The following is a 24133-nucleotide window of genomic DNA, read 5'->3' as shown; positions in this document are numbered from 1 at the left end:
GAAAAATAGCAAAAAGAGAGGGGAAAGAGAGAGGAGAGAGAAAAGAGAGAGAGAGGAGAGAGGGAAGAGGGAGGAGAGGAAAAAGAGAAGAGAGAGGAAAGAGGGAGGAGAGAGGAAATAGGAAAGAGGAAAGAGAGGAAAGAGCAAAGAGGAAAGAGAGGAAAGAGGAAAGAGCAAAGAGAGGAAAGAGGAAAGAGGAAAGAGGGAGGAGAGAGCAAAGAGGAAAGAGGAAAGAGAGGAGAGTTAAGGTGAACAGGGAAAGAGCGAAAGTGTGTATGAGTGGGAGAGAAGATGAAAAGGGCAGTGAAGGCGAAAAAAAAAAAAAAAAGGAAAATAGAACATGAACAATAATGAAAGGAGGAGAGAGGAGAGAAATGGTGCAGTGGGTGTCAGTGGGTGACTGAACAGTAGAGGAAACAGTAGATGAGTGTGTCTGTGTGGTGGAGCTGAGAGGCAGTGAGGGGGCGGCAGGCACTGCAGAGGAAGAGGCAGCCTGGGCCAGCAACAGAGCAGAATGACTAACACACAACACAAGAGCTGCACTTCTTCCAAAACCATTGTGTTATGTATTATGGTAGGGCAGCAGCGCTAATAGTGCACTGTTAGATTGAGTTGGTCTGTGTCCTCCTACCTGGTTGGTGGGGGCGGAAGCAGCACAGTCTGAGATGGGGCAGAACCTTGGTGCAACACTGTGGCCGTTCCCAAGGTAACGGGAAAAGGGCTCCCAGGATGCCCTGCCCCGCCTTGCTGGAGCTGGGATTGGACGACAGGCATGGGAGCGATCTGGAAGATCTATCAGAGAGAAAAAGAGATGGAGAAAGAGTGAGAAGCTGGACATCTGTGTATTTAGTCATTCACCTGGGGTAACTAGAAGTGTAACTACTTAGCCTTTGTAATCATAGAATAATCTAAGTAAGAATGGTCATGTTGGAGCTCTGACAGCCCTGGGATACAGAATAAACCTCAATGTCTTGGTTTGGCTGTCATCACCATGGTAACACTGCTTACCTTGCTTCCTGCTTGAGCTCCATTCTGGACAGGAAGAGGTGGAGCCACGAGGGGGTACTGCTGAGCAGGGGCGGGTGCCGTCCTCACTGTTGCCATGGGAAGCAGCATCTTGCCCTGTAGGACTGGGGACTGGGATTGCACTAAAAAGTGAAAGAGATAAATATGGATAAGGTTAAGCCTTTTTTGAAAACACTCCATTTATTAGAGTTTTGGTGTACGATTCTCTCCCCTCAACCCCCCCCCCCTCACCTCTGGCTCCCGGGCTGACCACTCCCACGGCTGGGCTGGAGGCGTATCCCATCAGCGAGCCCGGCCCCACCTGCTTCCCATTGGCTATGGACATGTGGGTGGACGGAGCTGTGGGCAGGTTGAAGATACTGTTCGGCAGGTTGTGCAGTTGAGGGGAAGGGCTCTTGGGATTGGAGCTGGCTGATAGGGTGGGCAGGATGTATTGGACCTGTGTGATGGCTTTGCCCCCGGGGGATGCCAGAGATGACGAGGAGAGGAACTGGGGCTGGAGCAGGGAGAGGGGCAGGGGGCCGTTGGTGTGGTTGTGTGTGGGGGCAGAGACGGGGGCGGTGGGGGGCAGCTGGTGGTGGGAGGACGGATGGGGGGAGGGACTGATGAGCTGGACGGTGGACTGGCTGTGCCCCGGGAACACCAAGCTGGTCACCAGCCCCCCTGGACCCGCCCCTGCACCTATGGGATTGGGTGAGGATGAGGAGTAGTACCCAGGCCCTCCGCTTCCTACTCCGGATCCAATCAGAAGCTGCGCTTGCTGCGATGGGAGGGACCTCCTGTCTGGTGGGTGAGGAATGGATGTAGCTGCTCCGTCTCGGGGTTTACTAGCGATGGGAACTGGCGTGCTCACGACCGGACGAACCACGTTGGTCACCACTGTAGAGGCCACTCTGACAGCCCCCAACCCGAGGAGAGGAGACAGGCCAAGGGGGGCAAGGGCAGAAGGAACTGGGCCTCCGGGGCTGGAGATGACAGAGTGGCCTGAGGAGGACAGGGAAAGAGAGAGGGATGCCACTCCTCCTCCATCACCACCTCCTCCCTCTATTCCTCTCTTCCTCCTGCGGTCTGAGAGCCCCCCTCCTCTCTCCTCGTCGTAGCGTTTGGAAGGGTAGGAGGAGAGAGAGACGGAGCGTCCGTGGGGGGTGGGCTGGGAGGAGGAAGAGCAGATCACTGGAGCAAAGACACGCTGCAGAGACAGAAAGAGAAACAACTAAATGTCTGTAGCAGGGTGAAAAGCAGAAGGACTAAAACATGTTCCACTTCTCTAAATAATGGTACTATATCAACAACATGATCAGTCAGACAACTGTAACTCAATCTAGCCTTGATAAAGGAAGAGACTTACCTTGCGATCGCTCTCGTTCCCAGAGGCGTTGTCACTGTCGCTGTCCGTCACTCTCTCCTTACACTTCAGGTCTATGGAGCTGGCAGGGTACGGGTCCTCTGTAGGGGGAAAGGGGAGTGAGGGTACTCATGGTTTATGTGCATAAACACCCATTTCTAACTTCCTCTGCCAGTATATTGTACACGTAATATGCTTGTCTGGGAATTGTTTGTGTGTAATTTCCTGCGACCAGATAGACCTTTATTGTCCCTGAAGGGCAATTTAATTGAATTTCTGAGTTATTTCTCAAACTGTCCAATTAAGATGATATCATTATGGGAAAAGAGCTCCGAGTAGTACTGTTTGTTTAGATGATGTCACAGCAGTTCAGTTTCTCACCGATGACATCGTCGTCTCCCTCCTCTTCACAGATGACCATGCGTTCCTCATCACTAGTCATGTCCTCACTGACCCCCCTCTGAGACCGGGACAGGGTCTGGGCGCGCCCCGAAAACTGGCCACCACCATCCCCACACATCTGAGAGAGGAAGAGGAGGAGGAGGAAGAGAGGGAGCCAGAATTGACACACCAAACTAAGAAACCTGTTTATCGTTTGAGTAAAGCGGCTGTGGTGAAAACAACATTATGTAGCATGGCCTTACCTGTGACAGTTCGGCCAGGGCCTGTGTGTTGCCCCTCTCACTCCTCTCCAGGCTGTGCACGGCACTCTGGGAGAAGGCTCGGGGGCGGGGTAGCTGACCTACATGCCCCTCCCCTGGATTCCGCTCAGACACACCCAGCAGGCCAGGCCCCACCCCTTTCAGCTCCACACCATGGGGCTCTGAGAGAGAGAAAGTAAGGGGGAGAGAGACAGTGGAGCATAGCGAGAGGAGAGATAGATATTCAATGATAATGTTTTAGTGATGACAGAGCTCAGAAGAAACCTTCGCAATGAAATAAACATCCCTCTTCCTTTCTGTTATCTCTTATTTGGGTGTTTTGAGCAGCAGTGTGTGACTCACCGGTGGTCTCAGACATGCTCCTTTCTCTAATGTCTTTGCCCCCCGGCCCCGGGAGCCCTCGGCCATCAGAACTAGACTTCTTCCTGTCTTTGTTGCACCACTTCCAGTCTGGGTGGGCCTTAAAGTGGGCCTCCTTCACCTGAGAAAGAGGGAGAGAGAGAGATAGAGGATGAGCAAACAAAATACATTCATTTTTTGGCTGCTTAGTCAGGTCAGACTAAACCATTGCACTAAATTGGTGTGTGTGTGTGTGTGTGTGTGTGTGTGTGTAACACCTGGAAGGCGAGGTCGTGATACTTCTGCTTCTCTTTGGGCCCCAGGGCATACCACCACTCGCCCAGGATCTTGCTAACCGTGCGGTTGTCCTGGTTGGGGTGTCTCTGGTGCACCAGCGCTCGATGACGCTTACTGAAGATCATGAACGCGTTCATTGGCCGCCTGATGTGGTCCTTCTCCCTCTGAGAGAGAGGAAAGAATGATTAGATGAGAGGGTGAGAGAAAGCCAGAGCGCCTTGCCAGGGATGCTCCTCTTTTAACAATGTGATTAAATGAGGAATGGAATGTATGACGAGGTAAGAGATGAATTGACAAAATAAGTGAGTGAGAGACAGGTGAGAGGTTACCTTGCCAGGGCTGCTCTTGTCCCCATCTTTAGGCAGGGCGCTGAGGGACTGAGTGCGTCTCTTCACAGGAGTCACAGACAAGGGCTCAGGAAGAACACTGGGGAAGAACCTAAGAGACAGACATAATATATATAGATATATATATACACATATACATGCACACAGTAGAAGTCGGAAGTTTACATACACTTAGGTTGGAGTCATTAAAACTAGTTTTTCAACCACTCCACAAATTTCTTGTGAACAAACTATAGTTGTGGCAAGTCGGTTAGGACATCTACTTTGTGTATGAAAAAAGTAATTTTCCCAACAATTGTTTACAGACAGATTATTTAACTTAAAATTCACTGTATCACAATGCCAGTGGGTCAGAAGTTTACATACACTAAGTTGACTGTGCCTTTTAAACAGCTTGGAAAATTCCAGAAAATGTCATCATGGCGTTAAAAGCTTCTGATAGGCTAATTGACATCATTTGAGTCAATTGGAGGTGTACCCGTGGATGTATTTCAAGGCCTACCTTCAAACTCAGTGCCTCTTTGCTTGACATCATGGGGAAATCAAAAGGAAATCAGCCAAAATTGTAGACCTCCACAAGTCTGGTTCATCCTTGGGAGCAATTTCCAAATGCCTGAAAGTACCACGTTCATCTGTACAAACAATAGTATGCAAGTATAAACACCATGGGACCACGCAGCCGTCATACTGCTCAGGAAGGAGACGTGTTCTGTCTCCTATAGGTGAACGTACTTTGGTGCGAAAAGTGCAAATCAATCCCAGAACAACAGCAAAGGACCCTGTGAAGATGGGTACAAAAGGTACAAAATATCTATATCCACAGTAAAACAAGTCCTATATTGACATAACCTGAAAGGCCGCTCAGCAAGGAAGAAGCCACTGCTCCAAAACCGCCATAAAAAAAGCCAGATTACTGTTTGCAACTGCACATGGCGACAAAGATCGTACTTTTTGGGAAAATGTCCTCTGGTCTGATGAAACAAAAATACAACTGTTTGGCCATAATGACCATCATTATGTTTGGAGGATAAAGGGGGAGGCTTGCAAGCTGAAGAACACCATCCCAACGGTGAAGCACGGGGGTGGCGGCATCATGTAGTGGGGGGCTTTGCTGCAGGAGGGACTGGTGCACTTCACAAAATAGATGGCATCATGAGGCAGGGAAATGATGTGGAAAAATTGAAGAAACATCTCAAAACCTCAGTCAGGAAGTTAAAGCTTGGTCGCAAATGGGTCTTCCAAATGGACAATGACCCCAAGCATACCTCCAAAAGTTTTGGCAAAAAGGCTTAAGGGCAACACAGTCAAGGTATTGGAGTGGCCATCACAAAGCCCTGACCTCAATCCTAATCCTTGTGGGCAGAACTGAAAAAGTGTGAGCGAGCAAGGAGGCCTACAAAACCTGACTCAGTTACACCAGCTCTGTCAGGAGGAATGTGGGACTTCCCACAACTTATTGTGGGAAGCTTGTGGAAGGCTACCTGAAACATTTGACCCAAGTTAAACAATTTAAAGGCAATGCTACCAAATACTAATTGAGTGTATGTAAACTTCTGACCTACTGGATGAAAGAAATTAAAGCTGAAATAAATCATTCTGACATTTCACATTCTTAAAATAAAGTGATGATCCTAACTGACCTAAGACAGGGAATTTTTACTAGGATTAAATGTCAGGAATTGTGAAAAACTGAGTTTAAATGCATTTGGCTAAGGTGTATGTAAACTTCCGACTTCAACTGTACACACACACGATGGTGGGTGAGAGATAAATAGATCTCACCCACCATCATACCTCTGTAGCAAACATGGAACATTCAAAAAAAAGAGACAAAAACAACTAAGGAGAGAGATTTGCATAAAACTGTCACTCTTTCACACACACACAAACACACAAAGAGCAGGAAAAGTGGCTCATCTCCCCAGAGAGTTCAGTGGATTCAGCAGACAGCTCATAACAGTCAATGGACAGCAGCAGCCTGGCCCCTGCCATTCTTTTCAGTTATTTGTTATGCTTTTTTTGTCAAACATCGGATAGGTGCAGTGAAATGTTTTGTTTTACAGGGTGAGCCATAGTACAGAGCCCCTGGAGCTAATAAGGGTTTAGTGCCTTGCTCAAGGGCACATCGACAAATCTTTCACCTTGTCGGCTCGGCTATTCAAACCAGCAACGTTTTGGTTACTGGCCCAACGCTCTAACCACTACGCTACCTGCCACCCTGTATATTCATTTAGCTTGTATTCATATAGCCATTCATATGGCTAGTAATAAAGCACAGAGATGGATGCTTTTGTTCCTCACCTCGTTGTTCAAATAACATGCTGCTCTACATGTAGAAAACTTAAGTGGACGCGTGGAGCCACTCACTCTACTAGGCTTGTCCCTGCACAAAAATAATCTTGGCCGACCGAAAGTAGTCTTGTTCTTTCGACCAATCATTTGGTCTCAATTTTGAAACGTGTATATAAAATCAACTATATGCATTGAGATTGTCTGATGCTTGACGTGGATGTTGATTCAGAGGGGTTGGGTTAAATGTGGAAGACACATTTAAGTTGAATGCATTCAGTTGTACAACTGACTTGGTATCCCCCTTTCCCTTTAAGCACAATGTTTGAATAAATATGACAGATCAAGAATAAATTAACCTGACCCGACCATGCTCCTCCAGCTCCTGCCAAACATCCCATTTACCAAAACGAGCCTGCCATCATTCGCGAGCCTGCCATCATTCGCGAGCCTGCCATCATTCACTTACTGTGTGTTTACAGGCAGATGCAACACCGCGACTTTAAATCATTAGAACACATTCACCAAAAACCATAAAATACCCCTGGAATGGATTTCTGCAAATATATAAACACCACAGGAGTCCTCTTACATTTGGGAACTTAACAGTCCTATTGATCAAACAACCATGAAAAGGTAAGCTCTCTCTCCCTTAGTTACACACATAACAACAACAATATCATCAACTAATGCTAGCCATAGCAAGATGAGCTAAAATCTAACAAAGTAACATTTCAGGTAGTTTGCTGTTAAAACTGCACTTTAAACGATGCGTAATTGTAGCTTCCTCGACCTTCTGCAGCTTGCCTACCAATGCATGCTTGTCCCAACCAAGCACCCAAGCTAACTGGCTAAAGTTGGCTAGCTTGCTAGTTAACTACTTCCAGACACAAATGAGGGAACACCTCACTGACTATTTTACTCGCCCTAGCAGAACTGATTAGGTTGTTTACGTTCTTGACTAACTATTACCTTTTTCCCCCATGTTTACTAACATATTCAGCGGGTGTTACTCATTCGTAAATTCATCAGTTGTTCTGCGCTCTGGCACACTCAGACGAGAGTACTCTGAAATCAGAGTAGATAGCCAGAGTGAATTTGCAAACGCAAGAGATATGTAAACAGTCGTTCAAGATACCTGCATCTCTAGCTGTGAAAAGCCACCGAAAAAAGCCTCCTCATTGAACGATGAGGAGAAAAAGTTAGTCACCCACTCCTCCAATGGCATGACGTCCTCCTAGCAGCTAGCTAACGTTAGGCTCCGTCTTTTTAGATTGTTACATAAATAGATACAGTAGCCTATTAGCCACAGTATGACTGACTTGTGATCATTACCCTTGCTAGTTTGATTGTATTGACATACCAACCTTAGTTACATTTGTCAGTTTTTGTCCAGAATATTGAGTCATTGAAACTGAAACAGTGCTTCCCGAATGGAGGCAGCAAACTTTGTATTGCTGAATTATATGAATCATGCAATGAACTGCATCCACCTATTCTGCCAACAATGCCTTAGTGTATGTCATGGAACGTTGAGTCAAATATAACTTTTAATAAAAAATAAAAAAAGATTTTAAACCTTGTAAAGTTGGTTTTGTAGCATAAACTGTGAATTTGATATTTTTGACTGATATTATGATTGTGTGTTTGTTTCATATCGGCAAAGTAGTTCCACTTTAAACTTCAGGTCACCAATTACTTTGTGTGCTAAACGTGAAATGCTTTTTTCAATGGGAGGTAATAGTTGTACATTTCGATTGGGAAATGCTTGATGGTTGTTTTGTGTATTCTTATGATTGAGACCTACTGGCTTATTATGTCAGAGTTTATGGACAGCTTATCCTTTAACATCATGCTGTGTGTGACTGCTGTCTTTCCATCTGCCCTATGTAGTTGTCCTGGAGAAGTTGGTCAATTCTAATTTTGCCAAAAAGTTCCCAAACAGGCTGCCCAGAGAAGGAAAGGCACCTGTGTGAAAAAAACTATTGTTTTTTTTTGCGTTTTCACTCTCAAAAATCACCCAAAAATTTAAATATAGAAAAAATTACAAAAAAAGGGTCTAACTGACCATACCGCTCACCAAAAATAAACTTACACATACATGTTATTCAATCATTGCATCTAAACTGTTCACGAGAGTCTGCGTAGTCAGGCGCTAAAATAGAACTTGGCTATATTTGTGACGCGTGATGAACTGCAAGTCCCGCCTCTCCTGTCTCCTGATTGTTTTTTTATGAGCCTATATCCACGTGGGTGATTGAAAGACAAACTGAGGTCCACACTCCTGTCCAGTTAGTGGCAGTAATGCACCTTAAAGTTGGTTGCCAACCGCCATATAAACTCCAAAGAAGAAGCCTAAAGGAGGAGAGATTACTAGAAACTAACTCAGTTTACCCTTTTATCTGTGGAATAATTGTAAGAGTAGAGGACCTTGTGCATTTCAGGTAAAATAACAATTGAATGTTTATATCCCAGGATAAATTAGCCAGCAACAGCAAGATAGCTAGCTAAATTTCCATGAAAGTTTAATGCTTTTCGACCTGTCACCAAATTAATATAGTTGGTTCAGAGTTTGTTTTGATAATTCAACCTGCGTGTCCTGATCAAGTCTGGTGTGGATGGACAAAATCGACATGGTTGCGATTGCACACGCGGATGCACGCGCCCGGTCTGGTCAGCATGTAAGTCCACAACAATGCTTAAACCACATCAATCTGATTGGGTGGGCCTGTCAGGGCCTGGCTCCCCAGTGGGTGGGCCTCTGTCCACCCAGGCACATCCATGTCTGCCCCCCTGACGCAAACAGTGCATGATGACAATCGCGCATTACAAATAGCCTACTAACCAACTCTTCTGACTAAACTTTTTAAATAGCTGGTTTGCATATCCTTTGTTGCCTTAGTTAGCATTTACTGGTAGATATCGTACGTTGAAACTTCTTTCCTACCCTACCAGCTACCGATGTCATTCTTCTCTGAGCTGTTCCATGACAAAACCATTTGAAAGCTACACACTCTTACTGTCTGCAGATGATATTCCATTGAAACTAGGCTGTGTGCATGTGAATATATTTCACTTGCTTTGCAATTTTGTAGGCTACTTTGTGAATGATTTCTCTATTGTACTTCATAATTGATAAGTCATACACCTTCACTACACTACTTTGATACGCATCAGCAGGGATTAAGTTAGTATACGCAAAGCCCACTGGGAAAAAAGTGAGTATACATCTTAAACTGTACCTGCGTATACCCTACGCTACACCACTGGCCCTTTCTAACCTGTCACACACTGAAGGCCTATAGGTTCACCACTGTACTAACCTGTCACACTGAAGGCCTATAGGTTCACCACTGTACTAACCTGTCACACTGAAGGCCTATAGGTTCACCACTGTACTAACCTGTCACACTGAAGGCCTATAGGTTCACCACTGTACTAACCTGTCACACTGAAGGCCTATAGGTTCACCACTGTACTAACCTGTCACACTGAAGGCCTATAGGTTCACCACTGTACTAACCTGACACACTGAAGGCCTATAGGTTCACCACTGTACTAACCTGTCACACTGAAGGCCTATAGGTTCACCACTGTACTAACCTGTCACACACTGAAGGCCTATAGGTTCACCACTATACTAACCTGTCACACACTGAAGGCCTATAGGTTCACCACTATACTAACCTGTCACACACTGAAGGCCTATAGGTTCACCACTATACTAACCTGTCACACACTGAAGGCCTATAGGTTCACCACTGTACTAACCTGTCACACACTGGAGGCCTATAGGTTTGCCACTGCGCAAACATATGGTCTATAATTGACAAAACTCGTAAATGGAATTAAATAAACCAAAACTTGTTTCGCACAAGTTTAGTTTAGGTAGTGTAGGCTAACAATGTGTCCACTCTGACAATGAGAACGGTAAAAGACTGGATTAACAATATATTAAATGCAATAACAAAAATTACCGTAAGCAAAAAACATTATGGATTAGATATTATAGGAATTAATGGTACATTTATTACTGGTGATATATGTAATGGGGAATTGATAGACACTAAAAATCACACACAAACAATTCCCACAATGAAGTTATGAAACAATGAAAGTGCACAAATTGCAGGAGAGAGACGTGCATTATGCATCCTAACACACTCCCCTTCCTCTTGGACTGTGCCATCCTCCGCAATGGATTAGTTCACTGAGATGGGTGCAAATCAGACAAGTATCTTGTGTTTAATAAATAAATATATACAGTACTAGTCAAAAGTTGACACACCTAATCATTCAAGTGTTTTTCTTTATTTGACTATTTTCTACATTGTAGAATAATAATGAAGACATCACAACTATGAAATAACACATGTGGAATCATGTAGTAACCAAAAAAAGTGTTAAACAAATCAAAATATATTTTATATTTAGAAATTCTTCAAAGTAGCCACCCTTTGCCTTGACAGCTTTACACACTCTCGTCTTACAATGTAGAAAATAGTAAAAATAAAGAAAAACCCTGAAATGAGTAAGTGTGTCCAAACCTTTGACTGGTACTGTATATATTTTCTACTGCTCAACTAAAAAAAATATTGGTTGACCAACATTCTAATGACCAAACAATAGACTATTTGGGGTCAGCCCTAGTGTCCACACACACACGCGTATGCAGTCACGCACGCACACACTTACGGGTCATCCACATCACTCTCAGTCTCACTGTCTGGCCTCTCTCTTTCGGCCTCCCTTTCCGGGGCCAGGTCGTCCGTGGAGGGAGTCAGCCGTGTTGTGGGTCCTCTCTCTAGGGAGGGGTGGTCCTCGTTGGCCTCCTGTAGCAGCACTGCACCCCCGTGAGACTCTGAGAAAGACAGGAAAAGGGGGTATTTTCGCAATGATTCAAATCTCTGATAGTTATCTGGTAATACCAATGTTTGTGTTACGTAACTCATTATGTTTCAAGTGTTTGAAATCATGGTAGAAATTGTAATCTTGCTGGGATTTGGGTCGAATTTCATCCACAACCTACCTGTTTTCAGACTGGCAGCTTGGGGGTGATTGATTGGTTGTTGGCCCTCACCAGACTGAGTAGAGGCATCTGACTGGGTTGGTGCCAGGAAAGGGACCAATGAATGCCAGGGAAACACAGGAACTGACCGGGGTTCCACGTTGGTCCAGACTGCAAAAAAAAAATACAAAGAAATGGTTAGGCCTACTCCTTTTATTCAGTGTAATCCAGTCAGTGAATATTATTTTTGAGCAACAGTTTATGGACTCACAATATGTCCAGACAATGCACTCCTCATAGTAAGCTAGCTCAAACATATTTTTCTAAAATCTCAACTTCCGATAAACAATCTCAACTTAATTGTAAACAAGATTCTATTTCCAGATTTTGGGAACATATTGTTGTTAGCCTGTACACATGCTAATAGTTTATTTGTGACAATATGAACACTTTTCTAGTATGGTCAAGAAGTGACTATCAAAGGCCCATCTTCCCAGAACCAGTGGCTTAACCAATTAGCCTCAGGTATATACTCAAAGCTGTTGCTGCTCCCCATATGGGACACCTCTGGAAACTCACCAGCAGGTAGCTGATCCATGCGAGTATCAATCAGCCATGAGAAAGACCGGTATATCTCACTGCAAATTCATACTGCTACAATATTCAAAATGGTGCTGGAGACAAATATGAAAAACACACAGAAGTAGTAAATGACCATGACTGACCAAACATGCTCAGTCCTTGACGGAGGTATTGAGGGGTCTCTGATGAATACATGGTTGAAAATAGTCCTTTATGGTGTTTTTCCAAAAACGAGTCTCAATTTAAAAGGGTCCTTGAAAGCGTCCCTTTACAACGTCAGATAAAAATCCATGTGTTGAAAAATGAATCAGTGATCCAAGATCGTATGGTGGATGGCAACAGTGCTCGATAGTGCCTGCATCTGACGCTTATCTTCAGATTGCGGTCATCACGCACAACTTTCAATGCAATAGTCGCACTGCTATTATGATTTATCCGGTGGCGTACTGATATATCTGTAAATGTTGATTTCGGATTAAAATGAAGTCCCATGCGTATCGGTCAACAACATGAGACCAGCTCACGCTTTCATCTTTTCAAATGCCGCATTCTCTGCGAGCAGCCTATTTGTTCACGCGCATTGACGATAACAATTACATTTCCCCAATACAGAACATCAAATACGGGGAATAACACAATGTAAATGGATTGCCAACTAGTCAGTAGTCACAAGTTGCAACAGGATACAGAAGATACGACAATACGTTAAATATAGTCGGAGAAGTCTGTGTTCCTCTTGGTCTAATAACCCCTGATAACCCCTGATGCACCCTCGCCTGTTTGTTTACATTACTGGAGTGCTGCGGTCACGAATAGGTTAACTAGGCCTCACCCTCAGCCACGGAGTAAATTGGCACATCAGTCCGAGACATACGCTATCCTCGCGGCCATGTTCAACTTGTCTCTACACGTCCTCGCTTCAGTCTAGCAGTGTACAAATGGTGCGAAAGGCAAAAAATAAAATGTTTAGGGCAGAAACGGAGTATTCGATGTATTGCATTTATTCGACCTGACAGCTAGCTTGGACGAATCTAACATTAATTGCTAGCAGTGGATAGCAAGCTGGCTAGCTAACTACGTGCATTAGCTATCTGGCTAGCTAGTTGTTATGCAAATGCTCAAAATGACAAAGCTATCAAATTCATAATCCTGCTAGATTTGTTTATTGAAGGGATTTGTATCTGTCTGAATATCAATCAAATGCGTATGCATCGGACCGTGTGTAAAGTTATACACAACTTCTAGTTAGCTGAATTAATACAGGCTAGCAGCAGCTATTTGCCATCCATAAACTCCAGTGCAGGCTATGCTCAGCAACATCATGCTTTTACTTTGGATGTTCTTGCTGAAGTTTGGAGGACAAGTGACAACCCCAATGGTTTATCTTACGTTAGCTGGCCACCACATACGTGGTTTATTGCCGTCTACATTGACGCAAGTAGCACTGCAATTGTCAGTCAAAATAACCTTTGCTACTTCAAAATACAGCCGACAGGTTCAACACGAGAAGGCAACCCGAGCCTCAAGTGCACCGGTCCAAATAACGCCACTGGCCCTGCACCCGCAGAACAGAAACAGAAAGCAGTCAAAGAAACGCAATTGTTGTCCTCATGTCACTACCCTTCCTTTACACAACAACAAAGGTCTGTTACTATTGTTTTTCTTCACACCATGAATCCACTTAAATTATTTGAGGAACAATGACTGCTGCGTGCTAGATCTATAAGATGGTAGCTAAATTGACAAAAACCTGTCTGAATACACCTGCATTTTTTACCCCCAAAACCGTTAGCCACCTGCCTGTTTAGCCGTATGGTTACTGTCAGCATCCAACATTGATATTCTATTGCTTTGGCACCAACTCATATTAAACATGTAAAGTAACGTGAAATCGTATTCACCATCAATTAACTTTATACCACACAAGTCGGATCATATGCAGGTGTGCGTAAAACTGGTCATCCATCTCCCATATCCCACTGGCTCTCCAGTTGTTGGTTAAATCCAAATACCAATTTTGGGGTTTTCTTGAAGGCTAGCCACCGATGCACTACCCCCACTAACGTTAATATTTTTTTAAACACCACCGTGGCCTCAGTCGGCTCCCACACACACTCCTGCCTCGTATCTATCAATGTCTCAAAAAGGTAATCGACTGAAAATATAGTTGCCAGAAGTATTTCACTCCAACACTGTCATGAGCAGCGGCGATGATGATAACACGGACCCCAATGACAGAAAGTGGGGCGAGACCACAGCACTGTTCTGTGTTGGTTGCTGCCCCCCTTGGACCACAGAAAACGACCGGATTGAGCTCAAAGGCAGGAAACCGAAGCGAGGCCAGCCGGAGATGCTCCGACACAGATCCGTGGAATCGGGGGCTTTATAGAACTAGCCGCTCGATGTCCGGTGCGATCTCCGCCTGCAGCAGGTCACTTCGCGCGCGCCCACTCCTGTCCGTCAGCTCGGCAGGTATTTGTAGTAGAAAAGTTATCGTATCATAACATCTCCTCACTTTAGCTCAACTCTCTTCCCCACGATTTGTCCTCTCTTGCTTCGTCTGGCCCTTTCTTTATTTTTCCCCTCCCTGTTCCTTGTTGTAAAACTAGGCTGCCCCCTCTCGCTCTTTCAGTGTGTCAACCTCGCCCAACCGTGCCCCGCCCATTTTTCTTAATCTAAGCTCCACCATTGGTCAAGGCAGCCACCTGTCATCCCGCCGCCGTGACCGCTGATTGGTTGAAATATGCACTGGAATGTCAGTCATATGCAAATCTTACTCGATCAGTCAGTCACAGATAGCTGCAATGAAATAGAGCTCCTAAAAAATAACATATAACATTGGGACATGACTTCCTATTGGCTGTTATTCAATCCCACCGTGACGTTTCTGGCGTTCATTTATTGGCTACAAATCCCAAATTGCCCAACCTGACTCATACCGCAATAATTACTATTCATAATCCCGCCCATGTCCCATCCCCATTGGTCTATTTTAGGTAGTATGCTAGATTGATTGCCGAGCAAGTGAACAGAGACACTCAGATGGAGGACAACAAATCGCTTGACAGAAGTTTATATAAGGTCCTTCACCAAAAATAGTAAAAACGACATGCAGTACCGACTTCGTCCATCTGCATAGGGGGCACTCTAGAAATCAAACTCTTTGAAGTGTAGCTGTGAAGCAGGTTCCACTAGATAGCACAGCCACAAAGTCAAAATGGCACTATGGTAAAAATGTTTGAAAACAAAAATAGTATTTTTGGTCTTAATTTAAGGTTAAGCAAGGTTAGCAGTGTGGTTAAAGTGCAAATGACAAGTGTTTTAACTATTTTGTAGATATGACACAAACAGACAATCGTATCAGTTAAAAATATAAAATTCCAAGTTTAGTTTCAATGACTCAATATTTTGGACAAAAACTGACAAATGTAACTAAGGCTGGTATGTCAATACAATCAAACTAGGAAGGGTAATGATCACAAGTCAGTCATACTGTGGCTAATAGGCTACTGTATCTATTTATGTAACAATCTAAAAACACGGAGCCTAACGTTAGCTAGCTGCTAGGAGGACGTCATGCCATTGGAGGAGTGGGTGACTAACTTTTTCTCCTCATCGTTTTTCGGTGGCTTTTCACAGCTAGAGATGCAGGTGTCATTTGGTTAGCTAGCAAGAACTTGAATGACTGTCATCCAGTTATCTAGCATATATCTTGCGTTCGCAAATTCACTCTGGCTATCTAGCTAGCCTAGTGGTTAGTGTTGGGCCAGTAACTGAAAGGTTGCTGGATCGAATCCCTGAGCTGACAAGGTAAAAATCTGTGTTTCTGCCCCTGAACAAGGCAGTTAACCCACTGTTCCCCGGGCACTGAAGACGTGGATGTCGATTATGGCATCCTCCCGCACCTCTCTGATTCAGAGGGGTTGGGTTAAATGCGGAAGATACATTTCAGTTGAATGCATTAAGTTGTACAACTGACTAGGTATCCTCCTTTACTCTAATTTCTGAGTACTCTTGTCTGAGTGTGCCAGAGCGCAGAATAACTGATGAATTTACGAAAGCACAACATTGCTGAATATGACCGGTGTCAATAAACGTAGGGGGGGAAAAGTAATAGTTCGTCAAGAACGCTCTAGACAACTTGTAAACAGCCAAACCAACTCTGCTAGGGTGATTAAAATAGGCAGAGTGAGGTGTTCATTCATTTGTGTCTGGAAGTGGCAAGCTAGCCAGTTAGCATGGGTGCAGTTAGCATGGGTGGGGACTACAGAGTGAAGGAAAAGCAGTCAACAAGTGCTCAACATATGGGGGAACTCCTTCAAGACTGTTGGAAAAGCATTCCTCAAGAAGCTGGTTGAGAGAATGCCAAGAGTGTGCAAAGCTGTCATCAAGGCAAAGAGTGGCTGCTTTAAAGAATCCCAAATTTGTATAACACGTTTTTGGTTACAACATGATTCCATATGTGTTATTTCATAGTTTTGATGTCTTCCCTATTATTCTACAATGTAGAAAATAGTACAAATATTTTGGAATGAGTAGGTGTATCCACACTTTTGACTGGTACTGTATGTTGTTATTAGGTTTTATTTACTGCTGTACCTTTTAATTGTCCAAACACATGGCTGCTTTCCCACTCTATATTGCTATAGAATTTTCACAAATGCCTTACATGAAAATTACCATATTTAAGTGTTCGCTTAGAATAAAAAAAAAAGTGTAATATTCTTCCTGGGGTTGTATATGAACAGATTTTTAAAATAAAATGTCATGTTGCTAAAATTCTGTCGCTTCCACTAAGGTTAGAGTTAGGTTTAAAATCATATTTTAAGGAGATGAATTGTAGAAATAGGCAGGGTTTATGACTTTGTGGCTGTGGTAACTAGTGACAACCCGGTGATGCCTGTGAGACCTGAGATCTGTATCTTTGGGCTTTTTGTTATTAAATGCATTAATAATATTTCCAGACAATTCCCTTCCACATTCCAGGAATCATGTCATTTATCCTCTGAGCCTGTAGGGTTATTACAGTGTAATAACATCAACCAGTCATCTAGCATCATCTAATGTAGCCTACTCTCTGATGTTATAACTGCTGCTCAGTGCTCAGCCATGTGTTTTGTGACTCAGCAGTGCATACACACACACCATGTGACTGAATTACAGGAATGCAAAAAAGAGACAGAGTATTGGTAATGAGTAATTAGCAGCATTAGAGAAGCTTAGAGGAACCAACGCTAGTGTCTTTTCCAACTAGACTACCATTCTACTACTTCTTCAACTAATTGCTCCACTACCATTGTGTTTTAAATAGTGGCAGTACAGACAGCAGCAGCAGTTCCACATAATGGTAGTCATGAGCATTAGAAGTATTAGAAGTAGCCTAATGGTTGTGGAACGATGAAATACATTTTCACCACCATAAAATCAGATGGTTGGACAATTATTCACTCTATTACAACATGTTATTTAACAACGTGTATGTGACACACACACACACACACACACACACACACACACACACACACACACACACACACATATACACACACACTGCTCTGCGTGGTTGGCACACACACTGGCATGTAAACTGAGTGGTAAATGATTGAGTTGTTTGTGGAGCGTTTCTCTCAGTTTCCGTGTCATTAGTCAGAGACGGAGAGGGGAGGCGAGCAATGATGTCATTTTCCACCATAAAAAGCCCATTCAATCCCAGAAAATGTATTTTCTAAATGTTTCCATAGTGCAGCTTAACATCCCCCAGACTGATTTTTAAATGTGTGTGTTTGTATATGTTGAGCACACATATCTTGCACACACACAACAAGCACACACGCTTTCTGAGCGATACAAGCACACACGCGTGTACACACATGCACACCTGTACACACATACGCAGTCGCACTTACACACAAACCAGGACTGAGAAAGAAAATGAGTGGTGGAGGTTTTAGAAACAGGGAAAAATGGGTGGGAATAGAAGAGAGGGAGGTAGTATCAGTGTAAAAATAAACTAACAGTCATTCTGTGTAGAGGGGAGGAGAGATGGAGGGAAAACAGAACTTCTCTTATGGGAGGAAGGGTGGAGAGGCCAGAGATGGGGGAGATGGATCTCTGGCTCGCTCGCACGCACGCACGCACGCACGCACACACACACACACACACCAACTACTAAGGGCACTGACTGCGACTCATATTACTGGATAAAAGGTTGCCTATAGATGTCTACATATAATTTATCACTAAAAACTGCTGCTAATAGAAAACTCATAACACGTGCAAACATACACACATTATGACAAATTTAGTGTTTTGGCACAGTACACACAATTCTCACTAACAGCTGCAAATAGTGTACTTCACAACACACAGTCTAAACTATGACAAATAGTGTGTCTAATACCCTCCAGCACAGTGTACATTTTATTTGAACTATTCTGTTCAATCAGACACAAATACAATAGAGGGAGGGTCTAATCTCCCTCTTCTAGACAGTCATCTCACAGGGAGCTTTGGGAGCCAGCCAATAAGGTCACAGCGAGCGCTACTAGCTCAGATGAGGCAGATGTTGTTGTCATAGTAAACAACTTATATTAACTGTTCCAGAACCACTACTGAAAGACAGACATACAGTATCTGCTCGCAGCTACTGTCAATGACACAACTTAACATCAAAGTATTACCATTTCAAAATGCAATTCACACATTACATCTGAGATGACTGTCTATTCATTTCATTACAATGATCTAACTATTAATTGATACAACTGCTCAAAATGATAAGTAACTGTTGCATTACTCTTAATGCATAGTTTTATGGAAACTGCCAAACAATATTCCATGTTTAGATCATGAAAGTTTCAGGATAATGAGATCCATTGACATCAATTACCGTGGAACATGAACCAATTGGACTACATTATCTATGGATGTAATATTTCATCATCATTCTTTATCAGAGACTGTTTCTATGGTCCCATGTTCACTTTTCCAGACCATGTTTTCAGATTTGACATTACTGTACACTCACCGGCCGCTTTATTAGGTACACACATCTAGTACGGGGTAGGACCCCCTTTTGCCTCCACAACAGCCTGAATTATTTACGGTGTTGTACGTTAAGAGATACCCTTCTGCACACCACTGTTTTAAACAGCTGTTATTTGAGCATGTGTGGCCTTTCCGTTAGCTTGAATGAGTCTGCACATTGTCCCCTGACCTCTCTCATTAACAAGGTGTTTTTCCCACAGAACTGCCGCTCACTAAATGTGTTTTGTTTATCGCACCGTTCTCTGTAAACTCTAGAAGCTGTAGTGCGTAAAAATCCCAGGAAGGCAGCTGTTTCTGAGATGCTGGAATCACCATGTGTGGCATCAACAATCATACCACAGTCATAGTATCTTAGATTATGTATCTTGCCCGTTCTAATGTTAGGTAGAACAACAACTAAAGCTCTCTACTCTATACACTCTATATATTGAGTTGCAGGCAGCCACATGATTCGCTGTTCTAATGTAACCTTCTTTGATGGGCTAAATAAGGTCTGTAGAGCTGATGGCATGACCTATGTCATTGTGTGGGATAATGTCAGGTTCCACCATGCTCAAATGGTGCAAGCATGGTTTCAGGCCCATCCACAATTTACCACCCTGTACTTACCACCGTACTCTCCTTTCCTAAAACCCGATTGAGGAATTTTTCTCCGCATGGAGGTGGAAGGTATATGATAGGCGCCCTCACGAACAAGCCACCCTTCTCCAGGCCATGGATGACACATGCAATGACATCACGGCAGACCAGTGTCAGGCCTGGATTCACCATACAATGACATCACAGCAGACCAGTGTCAGGCCTGGATTCGCCCGAAGATTCTTCACAAGATGTTTGGCTAATGAAAACATCCATTGTGATGTGGATGAGAACCTGTGGGCCAAATCCACAAGACAGGGTTGATGGAAATATAGAAGTACAGTAATCAATCCTTTGTTTTGCTTTTTACAGCCAGGTGAAGAACACTGCAGGTGATGTTTTACAGTAAGCCAGGTGAAGAACACGGCAGGTGATGTTTTACAGTAAGCCAGGTGAAGAACACTGCAGGTGATGTTTTACAGTAAGCCAGGTGAAGAACACTGCAGGTGATGTTTTACAGTAAGCCAGGTGAGGAACACTGCAGTTGATGTTTTACAGTAAGCCAGGTGAAGAACACGGCAGGTGATGTTTTACAGTAAGCCAGGTGAAGAACACTGCAGGTGATGTTTTACAGTAAGCCAGGTGAAGAACACTGCAGGTGATGTTTTACAGTAAGCCAGGTGAAGAACACTGCAGGTGATGATTTACAGTAATCCAGGTGAAGAACACTGCAGGTGATGTTTTACAGTAAGCCAGGTGAGGAACACTGCAGTTGATGTTTTACAGTAAGCCAGGTGAAGAACACTGCAGTTGATGTTTTACAGTAAGCCAGGTGAGGAACACTGCAGTTGATGTTTTACAGTAAGCCAGGTGAGGAACACTGCAGTTGATGTTTTACAGTAAGCCAGGTGAGGAACACTGCAGTTGATGTTTTACTGTATTTTTTTTCTTTTTTTGTAGATAGTTATTTTTGCTTTGATTCAAAGAAACCTATGATGATTTTATTGTATTTCATCAATAAATGTCATATTTTGTTCACTGATTCCACTGTATTCCACTCTATTCTCTTTACTAGTCCTTTTACAGTGATGTATTTATGTGTAGTACCATAATGAAACATGTATCACATATTTTGTACTACAATATTTAATGAATGAACGAACAACTACACAGTGAAACTATCGGTATCTTGTGTGTGGGTGATTTTAAATGAATGTTCCTATGGTATTTCATGATAAATAAGTTATTTGAACCAATGATTCTGCAAGTGCAAGGTTTCTTTAAAGATATGAATGCACAATGCAATGTTTTGAACATTGGACAGCATGTGTTACAAGTGATGACCATTTTGAGTTTTGTGTCTAGAGTTTTGAAAAATGACCACAAGGTTCTGAAATTAGTGCCAAAGGGATTGTAAAAAAAACTGTAAATGAAAAATTCAGGATTTTGTGTTGTTGAAAGATTCACTTTATCAAAATGTAAATGGCAGTCGAAACAGACTTATTCTTTGAAGTGTTCTAATCTGTCATTCATTGTGTTGTCCATTCAGCTGGGATTTTCTCCCCAGTCTCTGAGGGAGTCACTTCTGTCATGGGAATGCCCAAGCCTGTGGCGTTAAGCGAACGGATAAACTAATGGGCATTAGACTCAACCTCGACGAAAAAAGTGAGAGACTACAGCTTTGAAACTGCCCTGAGCTCTGACCATGTCAATACATATAAACCGCTACAGAGAGCGACAGAGGGAGAGAGGGGAGGTTAAAGCCCTGTCGCTGAGGGTACACTGTTATTAAACTACACTGAACAAAAATATCAACGCAGGCCACAATCAACAGCCTGATCAACTCTATGCAAAGGAAATGTGTCACGCTGCATGAGGCAAATGGTGTTCAACATATACTGACTGGTTTTCTGATCCACGCCCCTACCTTTTTTAAATTAAAGGTATCTGTGACCAACAGATGCATATCTGTATTCCCAGTCATGTGAAATCCATAGATTAGGACCAAATGAATGTATTAAATGAACTGATTTTCTTATATGAACTGGAACTCAGTAAAATCTTTCAAATTATTGCATTTTATATTTTTGTTCCGTATATTTTGTGCATAAAGCCTCTACAAGCCTGTTTTTTTTATGAGTTTATAAATGCTTTCCTAACCCTAAATCATGTACAAGATGATGAAACAGAGATGAATATACATGTATTTTCATGTCTTTCTTTCATTGATCCCTAATAATCTGAACTGTTCCCTCCATAGTCTGTTGAGACAATTCTAATTAAAGGTGCCACATTTAAAGGGATGGCTTTAGATACATTGAATCAAAACTAAAGGAGAAAATCTGTTGAGCGGCAAGTGGGGGGGGGGGGGGGGGGGGGTTCAGCGGTTGAATAAAATGTATTCCAAACCAAGCCGGCAAAGCCTGTTATGTACCTGGCATAAGGTAAGTGTGAATACCAACTACTGAGAGTGCGTAGGAAAGGCGTGTGTAGGAAAGGTATACATTTCCTGTGTCTGAATTGGGCCCACAGTGATGATATAAAAAGAAAAACATTACATGGGGGCTTTAACATATGCAAGTTATACAAGAGTCATTTCGTTTGGTAGACTATGTGATTATGTTTGGTAGGAAAGAATGTTGGGTAGCAACAAATGAAACAGCACGCGGGTGCAGACAGATCACAGAACAACAGGCAGGAAATACAAGAGATTATCAATAGACATTCAAGCCATTAAATTGAGGATAGACTGAACCTAGAATTATGAGATCACTTGGGCTGAATACTCCCCTACCTCTGAGAGACCTAATAGATCACCATGCAGACTTGACTGAATAGTGACAAACCACTAGTCCAGAGGACAAAATGAAAGGACATGGAGAGGAGAGTGTTGAAATTAAAGGGAGAAAATCTTGAAGGAGAGAGACCCCCTCAGCTAAGCTTAACAATCTCCCTCTCCTGTCTCTGATTGGTGGAGCTCTGCACTGTATCTGTGTAGGAGTTTGTTCTCATCGAACCAAAGCTACATATTGAGGGACTGCATAATACTCTGTGTCTACAGGAATATCTTCACACTGTATGGTGTTGATCTGTGCTGCGGGTATGTGTGTCTGTGCGTTTATGTCCAGTTTCTCTGTGGGTGTTTCCTGTTCTCTGACATGAGGCTCTACGTGAAGTCCCTGACTTTCCACCCCCTCCAACACCCACCCTGACTCCCACTCTCACCTGGCATCACATATAGGGGCACGCCAGTCTCTCTCTCTCTCGCCTCTTTCTCCCGCCCACTTTCTCCCACTCCCCAAATCCATCCCCCTCTCTCCTTCCACCTACCAATCATTTGCTCTATCCAATTATAACTTGATTCTCCACCCTTCACAGTTACCACGGTAACAGTCATGTTGGGCACAAGTCCACATGTCACTTGTGGAGACCAATGGCCCCCTGAACGCACCACAACACACACCACCCTCCACCTGGCCTCTGTGTCTTCCCTAGAGACAGAGCGTTATGATGTCATCTATTCGTGAGTAATCAAATCATGGAATTCGGCTTCTGTAAAAAACAGAACTAGTGTGCGTCATGTCAACCTGAAGCTTTCCTGAGACCATAAGCTGTGTGTGTTTCAGTGTGTGATCCAGCCTGCCCAGACAAATCATGGATATAGGTACAAGAGATGCTCAATGTTCTTCGGTACACACATATCCACCATCGACAGTCGAGCTCTGTTTCGTCTGTTATTTTCACAGGACACATGTGCACTAACATTGAGCATTACCCTGTTCAAGAGCACAGTACTTCTCCTGTTCCCACTCCCTAGCCACTGATCTAGGATCAACTCAACATTGCCAAATCCTAACCTTAACCATTATAGGGGGGAACACACCAAACTGACTCCAGATCAGCGTCTAGGTGCGCCGTTCTCCCCGTCCCTGTTCTGTGGCTGAGATGTAATGTGTGTGTTTGTCCACCTGGAGGCAGTATGAGCCAGCAGATAAAGCACCAGCAGACGGAGAGAGCCATGCCAGACAGCCTGGGAAAACACTCGAGCAGGAGAGAGAAGAAGAGAGCGGGAAGAGAGATATTCGACCTCCCTATAATAAAAACTGCTCTCCTAAAGTAAATTTAAGTCTAGGTCGGAGAGCACCTGTACTTCAGAGGAACATTAAAAATGTACTTTTTAGACCCCCCCCAAAAAATATATGTTTTATGAAGTACAATAGTGACGCATAAGCCTGCCCTTGTGTATTTGACTATATATACACGGTAATATAACTATCACGATATGAATGAGTGTTAGTCTATCCTGATGTGTGGTAGTCTGTTGCCATGGTCTGGGAGCCAGTGCGGGGCTTTAAGTGTTACGTAAAGGGGGGGGGGGGGGGGGGGTTATTCCCGGGTATCTGTATCCGGGTAGACCAGGATGGCGAGAGGGAGAGGAGGAGACTGCAGTCTATGGAGCGAAGGGTTAACATGGAGAATGGGAGCTTTTTGTGGTTTGGGAAAGGCAGAGCGAGACAGAGAAAGGAGAGGGGAAGCGACGGGTCTCCAGTTGCTTTTCCTGAGTGTGTGTGTGTGTATAAGTGAGTGCCCTGTGTTGTGTTTGTGTGTATAA

General features: G+C 43.6%; 1 protein-coding gene across 2 annotated transcripts in view; it reads right to left on the bottom strand.

The window, feature by feature from the left end:
- The window catches only part of LOC139389665 (protein capicua homolog), a 53496-nt gene that overhangs the window by 14941 nt on the left and 14422 nt on the right, over nucleotides 1-24133 (bottom strand). For both annotated transcript variants that reach the window (XM_071136546.1, XM_071136554.1), the window contains exons 2-12: nucleotides 11335-11484; nucleotides 11001-11166; nucleotides 3999-4107; nucleotides 3651-3833; nucleotides 3376-3514; nucleotides 3016-3194; nucleotides 2753-2891; nucleotides 2375-2472; nucleotides 1258-2215; nucleotides 1009-1148; nucleotides 632-792 (exon numbers count right to left, since the gene is read on the bottom strand). In XM_071136546.1, the coding sequence (XP_070992647.1) occupies nucleotides 632-792; nucleotides 1009-1148; nucleotides 1258-2215; nucleotides 2375-2472; nucleotides 2753-2891; nucleotides 3016-3194; nucleotides 3376-3514; nucleotides 3651-3833; nucleotides 3999-4107; nucleotides 11001-11166; nucleotides 11335-11484 (2422 nt within the window). The remainder of the gene's footprint in view (nucleotides 1-631; nucleotides 793-1008; nucleotides 1149-1257; nucleotides 2216-2374; nucleotides 2473-2752; nucleotides 2892-3015; nucleotides 3195-3375; nucleotides 3515-3650; nucleotides 3834-3998; nucleotides 4108-11000; nucleotides 11167-11334; nucleotides 11485-24133) is intronic.

This window comes from Oncorhynchus clarkii, chromosome 3, assembly GCF_045791955.1.
Source record: "Oncorhynchus clarkii lewisi isolate Uvic-CL-2024 chromosome 3, UVic_Ocla_1.0, whole genome shotgun sequence".
NCBI classification, from domain to species: domain Eukaryota; kingdom Metazoa; phylum Chordata; class Actinopteri; order Salmoniformes; family Salmonidae; genus Oncorhynchus; species Oncorhynchus clarkii.
The sequence above is the reverse complement of the archived record's forward strand: the minus strand, read 5'-3'. Positions and strand labels throughout refer to the sequence as shown.